We start from the raw sequence: 20904 nt of genomic DNA, 5'->3' as shown, positions 1-20904 counted from the left end.
GGAAACTTTTACGGACTTACTACCGACATTTTGGAGTTTCGAGAAGGGGGGGGGGAGAAACGAAAAATTACGATTATGAAGTATTGAATGACCTAATTATAAAAGTTCAATGAATTACTTTTTTTGCAAAATTAAGACCTTTGAACCCAGGTCACGTGATCGCACATCTGGTCGAACGAAGTCTCTCCCTTTTTTTTCTGCCGCGCCTACTTGCCGAAAAGAATCCAGAAGAGAATGTCCGAGAACCGGGGGAATGAGTCATAACTCGCAATAAGGAAAGAACAAAAAAGAAGTTTTTCCCCCTTTTCACGCATTATCACTGCCTTTGGAGAAAGAAAGGAAAAGTTTTCACCACACACACTGACCTTGCGTTTTCTGCTTTCAAAGCAAACAAAATTACCCAGATCAAAATAAATAATTCATTATTATTCCTACTTCCTTTTGAACGACGATCCCCGGAATTTCCGGGTATCGAAGTTCAAAATCCCCGGAATTCCGGGGTTTCCCCGGAGCACAAACACCCCTGTGAACTATAAATGCTTCTAAAATTAATAAGCCAATGGGAATGATTTCCTTAAATTTTCTCTCATATCTCTACTAAAGGTATCAAGGAAGCAAGTGGACAAGTACTCATATCAAGCAATGTGGACAAGGTCCCAAACTGCAAAGAATATTCAGATTTTTATTTTCTTTGCTCCTAACAGAGTGTTTTTTCGCTTTGTAGTATAGTAAAATAAGCCGAATATTTATTTTGGACCTTTTTACGATCGATTCAGAGCCAAATTTGATTCAGAAGCTCAATTTTTAAAAACCAGATTAAATGTCATTTCATTTGTTCAATAAAGTTCTGTATTTCATTCATCTTTGCATTTCTAACTTATTGCATTCGCATGCATGTAAATTATGGATCGAGAGATGGTCAACTCCTTTACAAATTTGTTTCAAAATTTGAAACGGACTTGCACTTAGAATGTTAAATCAGTGTAAATAGTTTTATTCTTTTAATTCACACATTGTAGTTATCATATTCACTTGCAACCGGATAGCCAAACTTCTTCTAAATAGATTTCGTTCAAAATCGGTAGAAATCTACAAGTTTTTAATTAAGAACACATGCCAAATTTCATCCGTCTAGTTCAAAACACTTTTAAATTATCGTGTTCATAGGCAGACAGATAATTTCAAAAATGTGTATTTCGAATTCAGCGAGATCTTCGTCAAAACCTCAAATTCAAATTTATTTTGACGATTAAAATTCTTTCTCTTTTTATTTTCATATACGAGAAAGCTTCTATTTTGTATATGTTTCAACGATAGCATTTAACTTATTAAAGGTTCCACCTTTCAAAAATGTTCTTATCATTCTAACATCATCTTCAGAAACTTGTGCTGAATTTTAACCTTGTTCAAATAAATATAAGTGATGAACGAATGGGTTAGTTAATTTTTTAAAAGACATCAATGAATACTTGTTATTTGTGATCTCTCAAGAAGGGTCTCAAGTTTTCAAAGTTCAATAAAGTAAAGTTGCAGACCAAATTTGTTTTAAAGAAAATTTGGGATTACAGTATAACTCTGTAAGATTATTCATAAAAATAAGTTGTATTTTGATATATTTTTTTTTAAGTTTAAAATCATCCGGGAATTTTTATTTTCACATTATTTTTATTAAATACTTTTCCAGCTTTTCTTACTACTATTCTCTCATTATTTTGTAAGTTCTTTGAATTTATATGATAAAGCAATAGATTTTGTGTAATATAATTTTTCAGTTTTCAGTCAAAAAATAAAATTAATCAAAAATGATATTATACCTCTTATTTGTAATACCTCTCCTTTGTAATCGAGTCCGATTACAAAACAGACAGCATCAAAGTATTCTTACTGTCTTCCCTCTCCGTTTCCTATTCTCGAAAAATGAGAATAATTAATCTGTTAATTGATGCATTGATGAAGTAATTGATGTGCCAGGATTATCACATTAGGTGGGAAATCATTAAAAAAAATCGTAACTTTTCATTAGCAAAAAAATTCGCACCTAATACCATAAATTTTCTATGCAATAAATGATTGCATTAGATTTATTCGGAATAGCGGGGATTGGCATTTTTAAAAGCCTTTAATGCAAGCATATACAAGGAACTAAGCCATGAGCTATTTCATCATTCAACTTACAAAAGTATTTTCTTGACAATTGCCATTCTAAAGAACAGCAATATTACATAGACAAACTAAATCCTTTATTTCTATATCCTTACATCTATCATAAAATTGCATCTAATATCTGATTCGAATTTGCATTTCAGAATACAATATTATGTGAAATTGGAGACTTCAATTTTTCTAATTTCAGGTATTTTAAAAGCAGTTTTATATGTTACCAGACAGTTACAAAGCCTATACATTTTTTCCCAGTATTCTTAAAGTAATTGTGATTGTAACTGTTATCGGCATAAACCAGAGAGTTCATTGCTGAATGTTGATATTTTAATGTAAAAACATGGTGTCCTTCAGTAGTTTATTGACTATTCGCAAAATATTAGGCTCTCATGGTAAAATATTCTTTTATTTGTAATCATTACTGTTTATTTTTTTACAAAATTATTCCAGAAAATATATAAATTACTATGAATGTTAAGCTTTACATAATCATAATATTCATGCAATTTTCATTATTTTAATTTTAATGCGATAGCTAACGAATTGCATTTACAATTTCAATAATTTTATATAGTTTGACATGCTTTAAAAAAGTTAAAGTAATTCATTTTCAGTCGCAGCTGTAATTGCATGTATTTATTTCGTATCCTACTTATATAATAATACATTTTTACTGATGTTGTTATACGATCTGGTTATTAAAGATATATTTAGTTAATTGTGTTGTTAAAAGATTATTAAAACATTTTTAAATTATGGCTCCGCATGCGAACAACAATTTTCATTACATAACTAATTGTTCAATTTAACTGTTAAATATTTATGAGAAGTTTTGAGAATTTAATAAAACTTTTAATCATCATTTGAAAGCCATAAGTATGAATAACTGGTTGTGGTTTATATTACGGAATTTGAGAAAATCCCAGTGTAAACACGCAATAACTAAAGCATAAGAAACTAAGAAGAGATTTTTATTTTAAAGGCAAAAACAGAGAAAACTTGCATTAAAAATGGAAAAATTCCAATTTGTAAATAAAAAGTGAAAATTTAAAAAATTATATGCAATTTTCTATTGTCTGATCTCAACTTCTTAGCAAGCATATGACATGAAATGTAACCTGAATTGAAATAGCAATGATACATTATAAAAAAAAAATCTAAAATAAGAGAAGTGTATGTTTATAATACTTGGTGCATTGTTGTAATTATGCTTAGGGCAGGGCTAGATTATTAAACATGCAAAGTAGGTAATTGCTCTAAAATCCCAAGCTTCAAGACTTTTTTTCCTGCAGTATCTTAAAAGTTTTTAATTTTTTGCTTTCATTTAATTATATAAGCTATGTAATAGAGCTTATTCAAATTAAAATCAAGTATTATTTAAATTAATTTTGAAACATTTGTAACATTCCTGAATAATTATTATTTGCAATTTTTTGTTATGCCATTTCATAATTTAAAAAATAAAAGTAACATTTTATAATTTTTAAAAAATGCACAATCCTATTATTAAATATTATTTAGATTGTGTTAAGAAAAAATTTTCCATTTTCTTTTTTAACTGTTTGGTTTAAATTTCATTTGTGCATTTTTTTAAAAAAATATTTTTAATATTGAACCAACTTCTTAGAAAGGTGATTTTCAATGAAGTTTTTTACTATTTCTAAAAAACTTTACCAAAATTTGTTACCTAAGATTTCTTATATAAAGATTAAATTAAAATTGATAAAAAAAAAACTATTTACTTTCTAAAATTGGTAGGGAAAAAGGATACCTGAAATTTGCAATGCCTAAGGAATCCTAGAAGGCTTTATCCTGCCCTGGCTAAGGGAGAAATGCTGAAGATTTGTTAAAACATTAATTTCATATTGGAAAACAATTTTATTACTGCCATAGAAGCTATGGTGCAGGGAGAAGTTAAAGATGGAAATAAAGATAAATATTGTGGAAAGAGTCGATGTTTGGATATATGAATGCATTATCAAACAATGAAAATACAATTTAAATCAAATAAAGTAATATTTTAAAAATTCTCTCAAGAGATAATATGACAATCAATATATAGGTATTAATATTCTTAAATTTGTATATTAACAAAATGAAATTTCTCATAGTGTTTCCATTCTGATTTTTGAATCTATTTCAAATATAACTTTAAAATCATTCTTATAACTGAGCAATTTAAGAAGGAGAATTGTGAATGAGACACATATGTATTTTCCTCTTAAAATAATTTACTTTCATTAATTACATTTAAAATGATTACTCTTTTGATCTTGTCTAAATTGTTTGTTAAATATTTACTTTTCAACTTTTAAATCAATTCTTTTTTATGTCTGGTTTAAAAAATTTACATCTTAGCACTTCTATTTTAAATCTTGATTATATGTTTAGTATGATAATCAGTTTACCTAATTATATTGTTTTAGGTATCAACCAGCATGTTTTTCAAGCCATTACTATTAAAAGTTCATCAGTTGTAAGTATATATATTTATATCATGAAAATGCTTCTGTAATTTTAAATGCTGCAAATAATTAAAGTATTTTATGCTGGACATTATTTTTATCTTTATCACATTGCCTGGGTTTAGTATTAAATGATATTTAAAGAAAATCTTTATTTTTTTTTACTATTATATTGACTTAAAACATTTAAGTCAAAATCCTTTCTATTCACTTCTCAAAAACTGTAAGAAATAAGTTTATATATTCTCCAGAAATTTCATTTTCACTTGTCCTTGGTTCATAATATGAAAAATACTTTGGTTATTAATTTTTTAAAAATAATGTTTTCTCGGAGGTAAGTACCATTTAAAAAATCATTAATTACAATCATCACCTAACTATCTTTGCAAACTCCTTGGATTTTATTTTGCTCTACTTAAAGTCCCTGAAGAGTACTTAATCTGTGGAAATTAAGTAAAATGTACTTCCATTATTTATTGATTTGTTTTTTAAAGAAAAAGGGCAAATCAATTTGTGATTAGATTTTGCTTTGAGATTGTTAAGTGAGCATCCAATAGTATTTTGTATTCATATTTAACAATTGCTACCCAATGGCTAATAGTAAGGAATTGGATGGTTAATGCTAAATATTTAATGCATTACAATTGCAAAACCTACTTTAAATTGTAAGTAATGACTTATTTCCTGCAAAAAAAAAAAAAAAGGTGCTTTTAGTGTTTATTACTAAGTAGAGAAAAATAGAAGTAGCAAGTAAGAAAATAATGCTGTATTTAAATGCTAAAGCAAAAATATTCGATTTATAAGTTTATCAATTTTATTTTTATGTCAGAAAATTGCAATTTTATGCTCCATCAATTTTCTTAAAAAGCCTCTGAATATTTTTCTTTATTATTAATAGGAACCAAGTGTATTATTTAAGAAAATGATGCATGGTTTAGAAATAATCATTTTTATTTGAAGTCTATAGATCTTTTGAATTTTTATGGACTCAATATATTTGTCAAAAATTATATATGAGTAGCTTAATTTTAATAACTACCTTATTCTGTGCTTTCCTGACATGTGGGCAAATATATTATTTGTTTAAAAGCCAATTGCTGAACTCATTTTTGATTTTACTAAAAATATTGCTATTGTTATCTTTCTTGTATCTTGCTTCAATATTTTAGATTTATAATACACATTAACCTTTAGAGAACCTTACTTTTATGCTCTTTAATTGTGTCTGGCCAAAAATTAGTACTTATATTCTTTTTTCATATCTAAAGCAACCATAACAATTCTGATTTTTAAAAAAATTAAAGCAGAAAATTATTGTAGTTATAAATGGAATCTACAAATATCAAACCTCAGTAGAAATATTTGTATCCAACCTTTTGGATATTAGTGATTAAGAACAATACTGTTCTGTTGTAAGGATTAATAATTTTAACTCTTTAAAAAATATGAGCAAGGATCGAAATTTATATTTCATATTGTTGCTGCTCTTATTTTGGGAGAATGCTGAGAAAGAATAAATCTTGCCTAATTCTATCTGGATGTCACATGTGCATTGTGTTATAGATGTTTAAAAAAAATTTAAGTTTATAGGTTTTTTTTTTTTTTTTTTAAATCAAGATTATTATCCTTTTAGGAGATACAAAATAGTCTATTTTGTCATCCAAAATAAATCTTGAAATTCATTAGAAGCTTTATTGTATATAATTAAAAAATCTTTCCTAAAACAATGGAAATACACTAAAATGTATATATATGTAATAAACATATGTGAATGAGTTTAAAGGAAAATCAATATTTTTAGGATTTTACTAGAGCTTAAAATTAAAGGTAAGTAGGAAAGTTGCATGAAACAGACAGTTATGGTTCTAACTGAAGAATGGCTAATTTGATTAGTTTGCTGGTAAAAGTTGAAATTATCTCACATACATATATTAGAGTGTCCTGTCTTTCCTTTGTAATACTAAAACTAATAAATCTGAAAAGTTGTTTCTTGGATCCACTGCAATTATCACAATTTTATAAATTACTGCTGTAGGTTTTTACTTCCTGAACTGTTTTATCTAGATAAAGAAAGAATATGCAGTCAGATCTAAATCTGACTTTGTTATTTTTCTTTTTCACTATCATATTCCAAAATGCAAAGAAGTGGTAATGATGCTGCAAGTAGACATATGAAACTTTTTAGTAAAAGGTATTTTTTCATTCTTGATTGCATTTTTTTTTTCTGTGGACAGGTAATCATTTTAGTTTATTGCCTTATTATTTCAATTTATTTGTTAAAATATCAAGAATGTTTATTATTGTTTGATTATTACTGTATTAAAATAACATTTAAAATGTTTAACATAATTGGGATTTAATCTGCTATACAATATTATGGTTCTGAATGATGATTATAAATAACTGGCTTAACCATTTAAATTGTAAAATTCCAAGCTAAATATTTGCCCTCGTTTATACATAGACAAGTATTTGGTTTGACAGAAATTGTAATTAGAAATAGTTTTTTATATGTAGAGAATTTAATATGCTTTTTCTAAATTGTGTAATTATTTTTCCAAAGATACTTTTTAGAAATTTTGCTATGCATAATTAATTTTTCTCTCCCCATCTTTTCATACGTCTGTTAACCTAAGCATAGTGGATGCTGCTAGTGTTTATTTAAACTGCTTTTTGATGGACATTTCGCCCTATTACGCTTTTTTACAGACACAATTCGTATCATATTTGAATTACGGTATATAAATTATTGAATAACAAGAATTAGATGTTCAAATACGATTTCTTGTTTTTATAACAGATAATTGCTTTATTACGTCTTTTTACTCAGTTTTTAAAGAAAATCATGTTTTTTTTTTCTTATAATTTAATTTGTGCATTCCCTCCTCGAATTTAGACCTAATGCTTGTATATTTGTAAAAAAAGTTCTTAAAAATGGAAAGGCAGGCAACATATTTTTATGTATTTCTTTTAAATTGGTTTTCTTAATGAAGATTTCTTTTCCTCCTCAGTTCTTGAGTTCTGCAACAAAAAATCTTCTAAATGTTTCTATAAAGCGGCATTTAGCAACTGCTGCTGTTCCAGGTGCAAAGAAAGTATTTCAGAGAGACAAGCCTCATTGTAATATTGGTACAATAGGCCATGTTGATCATGGCAAAACAACCCTTACTGCTGCCATTACTAAAGGTATATATTTTATATCTAACTTCAGTAAATTAAACATTTAAATTTGAACCTTTTCACTAGAAATTATGATTCTTACACTAATAAAGAATGAAATATTTAATTCAGGAATGTGTAAACTATTTTGAAAGTTTGTCAAAGGGGAAATAAAGAAATTTTTATCCTGTCAATATAATTTATTGTATAATTAATTTTATTAAAAACTAGTATTATGTATTACATTGTCAGTACAATTTTAAATATTCTTTGTAATCTATTTTAAACCAATTAGTAATCATTTATTCGGATGTTCTTAGTTTAAAATTTACAGTTGAGTACTAAATAATTCAAGGCAGCATACTTTCTTGTATAGAAAACATGCTGCCTTAAATTATGGTCTATAATTTGAGACTAAATATACTAATCATTCTTTAAGTTGTAGTAAAAAATCTCATGCACAATGTTGACAGAGTGCTTGAGAAATTTTTATAAAATTATTTCTTGTAGTATATTTTAGATATGAATATATAAATCAAAGTTAATCATTAACATCAGATTGAAATAATTATTGGTTTACTAATAGAGTAAAAAAGTTCAAAAATTACTGAGAAGGTGATAGAAATAATTTCGAGCTGCTAAAATGAGAATATAATTAATTGAGACTTGAAAATTTCTCATATATCTTTTATCAAATCAACATACTTCCAGATTCTATTACAGATAAAATGAACATTTGTATAATGAAAATTGCAGCTCATTGATCTTTGCAATAATTCAGCATTAAAAAAATGTTTAAATAAAGTGTGAAGTTCAGATCCTGTAGTTAATTGTTATTCATTTGTGTGTGTGTAATATATATATATATATATATATATATATATATATATATAACCTCCACCAGATGCTAAAAAGGTTAGTTACACACTTAAACAGCATTATGGAATTCCTTGGGAAATTATAATGATATAATATATACTGATTAAAGTTACTGGATTATGCATTACTGATAGTTAAAATATTAGCAAGTTTTAGAATAACAAATCTATTTATGAATTCAGTATGTCATCTAAATAACATATTGTCCTTCATTTAATTTTAGTGTTGGCAGATAAAAAGATGGCTAAACTAAAAAAATATGAAGACATTGATAATGCTCCTGAGGAACGAGCTCGAGGTATTACAATCAATGTTGCTCACATTGAATACTCAACAGATAAGAGACATTATGGGCATACTGATTGTCCAGGTCATGCTGACTATATTAAGGTAATGCTTTAAATATGGTGTACATATATTATTTTAGAAATGTTTTTTATTTAATTTATGTATTTTAAATCCAAGATAAGAAAATAATTATATATTATATTAAAAGTATTAGTATTTTATTAACTTCTTTTGTTTCATTTAAGAGATTAAAAATCTTCCCACTATACTTTTCAATTTATAATTAATATTTTTGAACCAGCATATTTGTAGAATAAAGACATATATGTAAATGAGTTTACTTTGCTAAAGCTGTTTGTAGAAGGATTAATTGCTATCTATTATTACATTTAAATGTAATATATTTATTTAATGAAAACAAGGCTGTTGGAAACATTAGAAAAATGCTTCTAAATAACATAATTAACGACCATTTTTATACTATGTATTGTAGTATGTTTTGGAGTAACTTCCATGTTTCTAAAATATTTACTTTAACTTGCTATGCATGTTGTTTCATATTTTATCATTAAATAAACATATAATTTTTTGTGTCATGTAAATTTTTTTTTTTTTTTTTTTTTTTTTTTTGCAGAACATGATTACTGGAACTTCTCAAATGGATGGTGCAATTTTGGTTGTTGCTGCTACAGATGGTGCTATGCCTCAGACTAGAGAGCATTTAATTTTAGCTAAACAAGTAATTATTATTCCTTTTTTACTGTATTTGATTTTGTACATCTGTTCAAAATATCCGAAGAAATTTTAAAATGCATATTTTTCAATAGTCTCGATTCTCTAAAGGTTTTGATATTTTTTATAAGATATCAATTATTTAAAAAGAAGCATTTTCATAATCCTGCAAGAGTATTTCAGTAATATATAATTTAAATCTTAATTGTTTCCCTAATATTGATCTTGATCTTAAATTAGCTTGTATTAATTTATTATAAATAGTTTACTCATTTCCTTAATCGAATCTTACTTATTTGTTTATTTCTAACATATGCGGCAAAAAATTGCTTGCTCTTTGGGTCTTGAACCCTAAATGAAGGGGTAAAATTCCCTAATACCTACAACAATCTTTTAAAGATACCTAAGATTTCCTTTCCTAAGTCTACATATGTCAAAGAAATTCCTATCAGAATCTCTTAGTAAAATCACAGAAGGGAAAAATTTCTGCTACTTTTCTATTATATTGTTATGCAAACGGATATCTTTTTATCATTGTTTTTGTACAAGTTATGAATCTTTGGTAATATAAATTGAAATTTCAAAAGTTTCTTCTTTTTGGCTGATATATATATATTTCCAGAAAATTTGATCCCACACCTCCATAGATTATCAAAGTTTAATAGATGTCTTGGAACTTAGTTTTCACAATAGATCAAGCAATGAACAGGGCAACCTAGCAAGCTTTGTGATTTCAAATATGCACCATTTGGTGAGCTTGCTGCAACTTTAATCTGTCACCTGCATTTGTTATGTTCTCATACTGGCCAGTATTTAATTCAAGTTTTGAGTGGGATGCTGGCTTGGGGATTGCTGTCATCATTTAATGATGGTTCAAAATTATATCTATTCTAAAATAGCTCTACTGTTGCTATTTCAAAATAGTTCATTACTCTCGGGAATATATATAAAAAAAAAATCTTCATGTTAATGCATGTCTGTTTCTTAAATTGAAATGGCACATTTTAATAGCTTCCTCCCCCATGTTACATTTTTTAATTAAATTTTCATTATTTTTCAGATATTGCTACACAGTATTAAAAAAATTATTTGTCTCTTGAAATTGCTTTTTTGCATATGTGTGATATTCTTCATTTTGATTTTTTTTTCCAGATTGGTATCGATCATATAGTAGTTTTTATAAATAAAATTGACAGTGCTGATCAGGAAATGATAGAATTAGTTGAAATGGAACTTCGTGATTTGTTGACTGAAATTGGATACAAAGGAGAAGAAGTACCTTTTGTTTATGGTTCTGCTCTCTATGCTCTGGAGGTAATTGTATATGCTGTAATTATAGTAATTTATTAGGAGTAGGTTATTTGTTTGGTGCCTAAATTAAAATTCTGTATTTGGATTTGAATGTAAATATAATTTAAAATTGGAAAGGAAAGGTGATTGTAACTTTAAGGATTAAATACAGACTAAATGTTATATAGTGCATGCAATCACCTATTTACCACAGGAGGGTACAGACTATCTGAATATACAATTTTTGAACTAAATAATTATACATGATGCAATCATCTTACAACTCCAACTGCAGATTTCTCTGTATGATCATATTGGAGAATTTTATTTATTATATTCCTTTTTGACTCTCTATAAAGGAAAGTCTTTGTTTAATGACAACAGTGTTGTGATTTTGTGGCCTGATTCCATGGATCTACTATGTTTAAAGATATTGAGCAGTTAAATCTATGGAGGAACAAAGGTCCTTCTCCCCAGTACAATGCAAAATCTATGTGAGCAAGGTAGTGGCTGCGATGCCATTCTTAATTCAAGATTACAAAGTCCATCTGAAAATTACTTTTATGTACCTGTAGCTCGACTAAACTAAACTGACTTACCTAACTTGGCACCAGAATATAAATCTCATACTAGGCACATACTGAAGTCTTCATTCTCTGCCTTTTGTAAATATCTGTGTTTCAAATTATTTGTGTGTGTGTGTGTCATTTCTGTATGACAGCAAAGATTTATTAAATTTTGATAATATCTGTATACTAAATAAATGACATTTACTGAAATGCACTGTTTTTTAGGGAAAAGATCCTGACAAAGGTGCAAATGCAATTATGAAATTGTTAGAAACAGTTGATGAACACATACCTACTCCTGTACGTGATCTTGATAAACCTTTCCTTTTGCCCATTGAACATGTTCATTCAATTCCAGGTGGGGACTGAAATTTAGAGTGAATTACTTTTCATTCAAATGCTTTTTAAATTCAAGTTTTATTTAGTTGAAAATATAATTTTCACAATTGTATATGCATATATCATCTAAACATTACTTAAATCTTGTACTATGTGGCATAGATTGATATTGGGTATCTTACTCTGTAACTGTATTTACTATTTGTACAAATTTTTTTGAAAAGAAAAGCAATGTACTTTAGTTCGGTTTTGTCACATGTCTCGAAAAAAATGATTATCATATGAAAATTTAAAAAAAAAATTCCTTGGTTAATTTTTTAAAAACATGAAGTGTCAAAATTTAAAAATATATTGAGCAATATATCAGTTTAATTTTATAAGCATATTTTTATAAAAGTGTGAATATTTTTTCGAAGCACTAAACATAAGAAGTAATAAATAATTTAAGAAAAATTAATTATCTGTGCGAAAAACATTTTGATTAAAAGTTATAGTAGCCTAATTGCCAAATAAATTTTGGTAAAAAGGAAAATGTAGTCTATGAATTATAAAATTTTAAGATTATTGCCAAATATAGAAAATTTTCTTTGTGTTTTGTCACATTCTCATAACTATTATGTTGTTTACAAATATCAAGCATTTGCTTAAATCTAATTGCATGCAAGTATATTGCACAATTTTAAGTTATAGTAAAAAGAACATATATATTTTAATTAAGTTTTTAAAGTTAAAAAATTAACTGAATTGTGAAAGTAAATTTTCTAATTTGTTGAAAGGGCAGTGCCATAATGTCTGGTACCTAAAGTTCCAAAATGCCTAAATTAGTCACTGTCACTTTCCTATTCTAAGAATTGGATATATTCCTTACAGATCACTTCTCACAGCTAATTCATTGCTTAGCAAAGTTGCAGCAAATAGCAAAATAATAATGTCTGTAATAATGTTTTAAAATTTTATCCATATAGTCAGATCATTTAAAGAATTAATCGGTGAAGTGGAAGACAAATTCAAGAGATTCAGATTTAATACATTCAGGAAATAAGCTTTTAAAAAATATTTATTTTTATTACTAAACATTCGTTAAAAAATAAATTATGGGAATTATGCTCTTAAGTAATATAAATCAACGAATTAGTTTCATGCTACAAATAGTTAGAAAATTGTCAAAAATCAATAAAAATGTTATTTTTACTATTAATATTTCCTAAATTATGTTGTATCTTAGTTACATTCTTAGCAGAGGAAGGAACTTTAATGCTTTTTATTTCTGTACAAAAAATATTTAATGAAATCTGTCACCTTCTATAAAAAAATAACTATTAGATGCATTGTAATATTAATCCATTGTGTACCCCTCTTTGAATCTAATAAGATTTTAGATTCAGTTTGAAGGAAATCTCAAGCATCCACTTAAAATAAGAACTTTTGTCAGAAAATTAAGAAGATGCTTTTCTTTTTTTCAAATAGTTTACAGATAAAATTCAAAACCTCTTGCTTTAATGGAGTCTGTCATTCGTTCTCAATTCATTTATTACATATAAAATGAATAAGATGGGAGTCTTTCAGGCTTTATAGGAGAAGTTGATTGGTTCATATGAAAATTTTAATTTTTTCGTGGTACTGCTATTGTATAAGCACATAACCAAAGTAATAAGTTTTGTTGGTAGTTTCTATACATCCTATTAAGAAAAAGCTTTCAGGTTTTAATGATGTATTCTTATTCTGAATTGAGCTTATGCTTTCATTTGGAATGTTGAATTAATTGTATTTATTTATATTATACGACTGTATTATTTTAAGTCTTATTTGTTAATTGAATTTTTTAAAATCTATATCTAAATTTTTCTTATGTATCAAGCATCCCAACTTAAATTTGAAATGAGCAGCTTCAGATCTTTCATTTGTGATTATTTATTTTAATATTTTGAAATTTTTTGAACCTAGGAAGGGGTACTGTTGTAACTGGCCGTCTAGAACGTGGTATCATTAAGAAGGGCACACCTTGTGAAATTGTTGGATACAAGAAACCGATGAAGGCTGTGGTTACAGGTTTAATTTTCAGTTTTTTTTTTTTTTTTTTTTTTTTGCACCCTTATTTCTTGTCTTCTTTAATTTGTTATATTCGCATGAAAATTTTTGTGATAAAGACAACCCTGGTAATTCTGCACATAGAAACACTTGCATTTTTTAAAATCCCAATATTAAATTATGAATATAAGTTGTATTTCTTTTGATTTTGGTTGCTTCAATATATACTTTCAAACTTCAATTCTGTAACAGATTGTGCAACTCTCTGTAAAAAAGTTACTTATTTATACTTATTAGAAGACTTACTCTTTTAATTTGCATATCCTATAAATAGGATGTGCAAATTGAAAGAAGTGGTTAGTTTTCTGATATATTTTCTTGGTTACTTCACTGAGTTAAGGTTGAAAGATCCAGTGGAAATTTTTTTTTGTGTGTGTAGCTTCAGGATAATAATTTGCAAATCATAAAAATGGTTCAGAAATAAGTATAATGTGGAAATTCCATACCTTAAAAAATGTTCCCGACTAAAAGTGAGATGAGAAGAATTAATAAATGAGAATAATTTCATTAGTTTCATCTTAACAAATAACTATCAATTTAACAAATAAGCTATGTATTTAAAATGGAACTTTTAATTTCTTTGAGTAATTTAAATAGCAATAAAATGCTTCAAAACTAGTATTTTATCAGTCATCAGTGATGTGATTAATTTCTATCTTTTCCATGCTATCCAACTTTAATTATATTTTTTTGCTCATAAATAATTAATTATTCTTTAAGGAAAAGGATAAGTTAGTTATGTTAAAAAAGAAATAATATTGGTGTATTTTTATGACGTAAAAGATGCATATCTTAATTATTTTTTTTTTCATTTGTTTGCATTTTTTTAGACTATTGTAATTTCATTTTGCATAGGTATTGAAATGTTTAAACAGACTCTAGAGGAAGCACAAGCAGGTGATCAACTGGGAGCTCTATTGAGGGGTATCAAAAAAGATGAATTACGTCGAGGCATGATGCTGTGTCAACCTGGAACTGTTAAAGCGCATGATTATGTAGATGCTCAGGTAAGATAGATTTTAAATTTGAAAGCAAGAAATAAAACCTGAAAATTCAGTATAATTTTCACAAAAATGTAAATGAATAGCATTCAGATAGCCTGTTCCTTGAACTTCGAGATTTATAAATTAGACGGTTATATGAATATCACTTCATATGAAAAAGAAAAATAACATTTTTGCCACATAAATGTATTTATTGACTCTATTAATATTAAAAGACCTCAAATACCATTTCAGCAAAACTGCTATGGGCAGCAGGAATTTGGATATTACTGTAAAATTCTTCTGTTTTTCATTAGGTGTGGATTTCATTAGGTGAATATCCAAAGCATACTTTATCCATTAGTTACCTTTAACCAGATTGGTTTAGAGGAACAGAGTGGTTTTTGTGAATACCCTCAAAGGATATCCAAGTATACATTTGCTTAATAGTTATTAATTAACCAGGTTCTTTTTTTTTGTATATGAACTCCTTAAAAAATAGACTATACCATAGAGAGTACAAAGCATTCAAACTTTTAATATACTTTAGCATTTATAATCTCAAACTGCCAAAAAAAAATATTCAGTCGTCTGTAATAGTTGGATAAGGCCTTTAAAATATGATAAACTTTATATCTATATTTAATTTTAAGTTCCTTTTTATTGCTATAGTTTAGATTTGTAAATATGTAAGCATATTGATGAATAATATGCTTTTTATTGATTTAAAAAATATCACATAAAAAGCTGTCTTAAAGACATTGATTGTATAGTGTATTATTTTATGGATTGAAATTTAAATAATTTATTTGTTATTTTATTTAAATATCTGGAAAATAAATGATGGAATAATATTGAGAATACTCGATTTCTATAGTTCTTTTATTCAAACGTTTAATTTTAATGCTTAGCACAAAATACAACCATGCTCCTTAAAAAGGTAAGCACATTCAAATTCTATGAATATGAATTTATCTCCATAAAAATAACAAAGAGAAAGAAAAGGCATTAATAAGTATTTTTTACTAAAAATATTACATCTACATTTTTTTTTTTTTTTTTTTTTTGTCTAGGTGTACATGATGACCAAAGAAGAAGGTGGGCGCAAGGTACCTCTTGTTAAACACAATAGGGCTGTTGTGTTTTCCAAGACATGGGATTGTGTAGCTGAAATAGATATACCTGGCAAAGAAATGGTTATGCCAGGAGAAGATTCTGTGTATGTATTTTAAGCAAATTTAAAATAAAAGTAATATAATTACCTCAACTTTATTTCAAGGAATCGATGTTATTTTAAATTGTTTTCTTATTAATTTATGTGTACTAAAGTAAAGGAGATGCAAGAATTTGTTTTTAAATATATATTCTTGCTTATTGTTAGCTGGTATTTTCTGTTTATTATTATAGATATGGTGCTTAAGTAAACTTCCGTACAACAAACACAAATGAATAAAATTATTTGTATCATCATAAAAGTATTTTCCAATTGAAGATAATTTCATTTTAAATTTAATGTTTATAAATAGAGAATAAATCATATTAAATGTATATTATTCAATTATATTCAAAAATGAAGCTTTTACATTATAATATAAAATACTGTATATTAAAGAAAATAGTCAGAAATAATGTATTATAGGAAACATTTAAATTTATTATCAATTAAGTTTAATATTATGAAGGAGCCTGTTGTATTGCCTTCAATTTTGATGTATTGCGTTTCATTTAAAGTCCAAAGCTCCAAATTAAAATTTTTTATGAAAGAATTTCTTATTTCTATTTTCTGAATTTTTCTGGAAAGTAGTTAATCAGAATCATTATTAGCATATGGACTGTATGATTGTTGCCATAAGCATCAGTGCAAGAGGAAGTTATGCTAAAGTCGGTGTGGGGGGTATGAATGCTGAAAATTAAAATGAAATATTAAGTAGGTGCTATTTTACATTCCCTATTAGCTCAAAATGCTTATTAATATTGTTATATTTTCACCATATTTTGTAGAATCAGAATGTTAAATAACATCATATTGAAATTATATAACATCTTTTGCTGATGAAGTTCACTTTGAACATTTATTTAAGTTTTTGCATTATGTTTAGTACATAAATTTTATAGAAAACTATTATAATTTGAGAAACTCAGCTATAGTACCTTCATTCATTTTCTTAACCAATGCATTTTATGTAAAAAATTTTCTCAATTTGCTAAATGCTTAAAGAATTTTTTTTAATTCTTAGGAAATTTAAAAATTATGATTTGTTGTAGGTGGAAGAAAACTTGATTTATACTTTGATAGTAATATTAGAACTTAATTATAATTCTCACCAATTTAATAAAGTTCTAAGAAAAAACACAGCTATATGTGTTTAATTTTCATTTTTTTAACAATAACAAAATTTATAGAAAAACTTGATTGAATACTGCTAAAACTTTTAGCGTGTTGCTTAGCTATTTTAATTCACTTTTATGACTTGCACATTTTTCTTTAAGATAAGTTATGAGCATTCAAAGTAAAAAGATGAACTCTACTTAAAGCCTGTGTTTTATTGAATGTGGCATGACTGCCCTTTCTGTATAAATTCCTTTGTGCATGCTCTTCCAGGTTTATCTTATACAGTTAGAGAAGCACAATGACTGAAGAAACTTATCACCAGATAAGAAGCTTTAAATCAAAACATTTTTTATAGTGGTAAAACTTGATTTATAGTAGTAATATCAAAATAATGGCCTTAAAAATTATAGTTTCAATCCAGGATTAAAATGATATTGCAGACATGATATTGAGTGTTGCTAGGTGCATATATAGTCATAAATGTCTATATAAATGTACTATCTTGAAAAATCCATCATTGGGCAAAAAGCCAATTGTGGTATACTGTTTAAATACAAGCATTTGTATTTAAACATCATATTTTGCTGTGAATGTATTATGTACTGTGCTGGTAAAAGTATAGTTTCTTCATCATTGTACCAGTGCACATGCAAAAATCAATGTATGTATAAATAAATGATGTACATTGGTTTGCTTTTTTTTATTACATAATTTTGTCACTTATTTGCATAATAGAGAAAACAAAACTGTTTGTGGACTAACAGTCATAACAATTTGTTTATTTTGTGTTAGTTTGGAGGACAAGCTTTTTTTCCCCCTGCTCATCATCAGTAACGTTGTTTACTATGTACATCATTAATTTCATGTATTAAATATGCTTTTATTACATACTTCAAGTATAATACATCAATTTTATACTTAAAGTAAAATTAGATGTTACGGGGGGAGCTTGTATTTAATTTTTGTTCACAATTCTTATTTATTTATTACAAATTCTTTAATAAAATGCTTTTTTTTTTCCAGTTTAACTATGAGATTTATTAAACCTATGGTCATTGAAAGTGGGCAAAGATTTACTTTGCGAGATGGACTCACCACTTTTGGTACAGGTGTATTCACCAAAATCAATCCTGATCTTAATGATCTGGAGCGTGAAAAACTGATGAAAGGACGAAAGAAGGAAAAGAAGGCAGCAGCCGAGGCTGAACTCAAAAAATTGTCTGGATCATAAATTGTTATACTCATTATCATATTTTATTATGCTATTCATTTGGCAGTGTATTGTTAAAATAATAGCAATTTAAATGTCTTTCATAAGAAGCTTTGTCATCTTTCAATCAAAAGCTGCTTAAGAAATATATGAAAGTTATTTTGAATCATCTTTAATGATTGTAGCATATTCAATGTGTTAGGAAGAAATAAAAATATTTCAAAACATCTATTGTAATAATTTTTTGCTCTTTTTTTTCAATTTATTTAGTTTTTAATAATTTTTTAGTTGATAGTATTATGATGCATCTCAAAAAGTGGAAATTTTGAACATACTTTAAATAATTAAAATGAGTTTTGTTTAGTTTTTGTTTGTCACAAGAGCCTTAAAATTAATAATTTTTCTATAATGAAAGGTTAAAACCGTATCAATATATTAAAACATTTCAAATTAATTATAATTTTTAATTACAGTAAAATAGTATTGTTATTCATTACATTAGACATTCTTACATTTTAATAAGAAATACTATTAAAATTATGATATAAGAGAGAGTTTTAATTCTGAAACTGCCATTGATAACTATCTATAAGATTTGTCTTATTTTTTGTTAATATAGCTCTGTGGCGTATGCATGAATGATAGCATATTCTCCTAATTTATTTCATGTGGAAATGGTATCTATAGCTTTTTTTTTTCTTCTTTCTTTTTTTTTTTTTTTTTTTCCTAATTTACTTATATTTTTAATTTTTCTGGATAGTGAAAAGAACTATAAAGAAATTAAAGTGTTTGTGAAATGATATAAATATATATATTGGACAACTAGTTATAACTGCAATTTTTGTTGAAATTGTTTTTAAGCTTTTATGAACGTGAAAAATTCACTGTTGCTAGACACAGCATAACATAATGAACTAAAATCAAACATTTCTTAAGATTAAATTGATGCTAATAAATGCTGGCCTATTTTTACTAGAAGAATTTCTAATATAGGAGAAAACTGGAAGTTTAAGTGAACCATACTATCAATAAGAAGAGCAATTTTCATTAAACTGAAAATTGCTCTTCTTATTGATAGTATGGTTTCTTTTCAAACCAAGTAATCAAGAATTTTTCTATTCTGTGCTCTACAAGAGCAGATTAAGTATTGTATTGCATATCAGCTCATGTATATTTTGACTTTCTCATTATGTTTTAAAATAATAAAATTTCTCATACTTTTAATGATATATATAAAAACTATTTTTATTAATAAAATAATACCGAATTTTATAATTGCTGCATTACATTATACTTGATTTATTTAATCTGTATTGATAACTAAGACATTCTTATTGACATAAGTATTATTGAAAGGATAAAGCTGAAAAAATTAATTTGGTACTAAATATTGTAGTGGTCAATACTTAAGTTTTATAGAATTGAAATCTTTGAAATTATTCAGTAAAGGAAAATAGAGCATGGATTAAAATCCTTTGATGAATTCAAGGAAATTAATTTTTTTAATCTTACTTTCAAATTAAAGAAAAACATTAAAATGCTGCACCTAAATTCAATATATAAAATTCGCATTTTACTGACTTTTTTAAAACGTATTACGATTTTATTTATTTTTGGAACTTGTAAAATATTGAAATTGAAATATTGTTTCACGAAATATATTTCCTACCAAATATTAAGCGCACTAAAATTATATCTAACTTAAAACTTACTTAAAAACTGCGATTTACTAAAACTTTTTAAAACGAGCTAGTTTATTAGATTGAGTTATATCTATTTCAAGGGGTAGGGACTGAGTTTTAAACAATTATTAAAAAGAACAAAAAATAGCAATGGTTTTGCACTTTTTTTCTCCACAGAAAGCAGCCACAAATGTGTCACAGATCACATCTTTAATGTATTAAGTGTAATTCGAGTGATTCACTTCTAAAATGAGTTAGTAATTTTGATAAGCTATAAACTTTCCCACTGTAACATAATTCAGACAATTAGACTTAAAGCATATATTCATTTTATATAGGACAAGTCATACTAACCATGCAAAATGATGGAGAAGCAGTAAGCGACTTATGTTAAAGCATATGGGTAGCTGCAGGATAATGTATACATTCCTCCACCCTTTTGGAAAATGCTGAGCAAAAATATCGCTAATTATTTTTCTGACACTTAAGCACAGCGGGTGGTATGTCTTCACTGCCCTACTGCTATCAATGTAATCCGCGCCTTTAATTGTTTTTTAGACATTTTGGCGTTAATGACTTGTCCGAAATGAGGCCGATACATATGCAAGATCTCAAGTTCAAGGGCGAACTGTGATGATCTTATTAAGAATTTTTAAAAAAATGTATGAGGCAATGCAGATTATTCTCCTATGACCCTTAATGTGAGTAATAAAAGGAGGCAAGAAGAA

At 26.6% G+C, this 20904-nt stretch overlaps 1 protein-coding gene across 1 annotated transcript; it reads left to right on the top strand.

Annotated features, from left to right (window-relative positions):
- Positions 1-2408: 2408 nt before the first annotated feature.
- On the top strand, positions 2409-18721 carry LOC129961927 (elongation factor Tu, mitochondrial-like). The gene is made up of 11 exons (XM_056075563.1): positions 2409-2552; positions 4587-4636; positions 7637-7811; positions 8887-9053; positions 9586-9690; positions 10836-10997; positions 11768-11900; positions 13826-13930; positions 14825-14976; positions 16026-16171; positions 18308-18721. Exons 1-11 carry the CDS (start codon positions 2501-2503, stop codon positions 18513-18515), a joined length of 1455 nt encoding a protein of 484 aa, XP_055931538.1. The 5' UTR covers positions 2409-2500; the 3' UTR covers positions 18516-18721.
- The last annotated feature ends 2183 nt before the right edge of the window (positions 18722-20904 follow it).

Source organism: Argiope bruennichi, chromosome 2 (genome assembly GCF_947563725.1).
Source record: "Argiope bruennichi chromosome 2, qqArgBrue1.1, whole genome shotgun sequence".
Lineage (NCBI taxonomy): Eukaryota > Metazoa > Arthropoda > Arachnida > Araneae > Araneidae > Argiope > Argiope bruennichi.
Note: the sequence above shows the minus strand (reverse complement) of the source record. Positions and strands in the feature narration are given on the sequence as shown.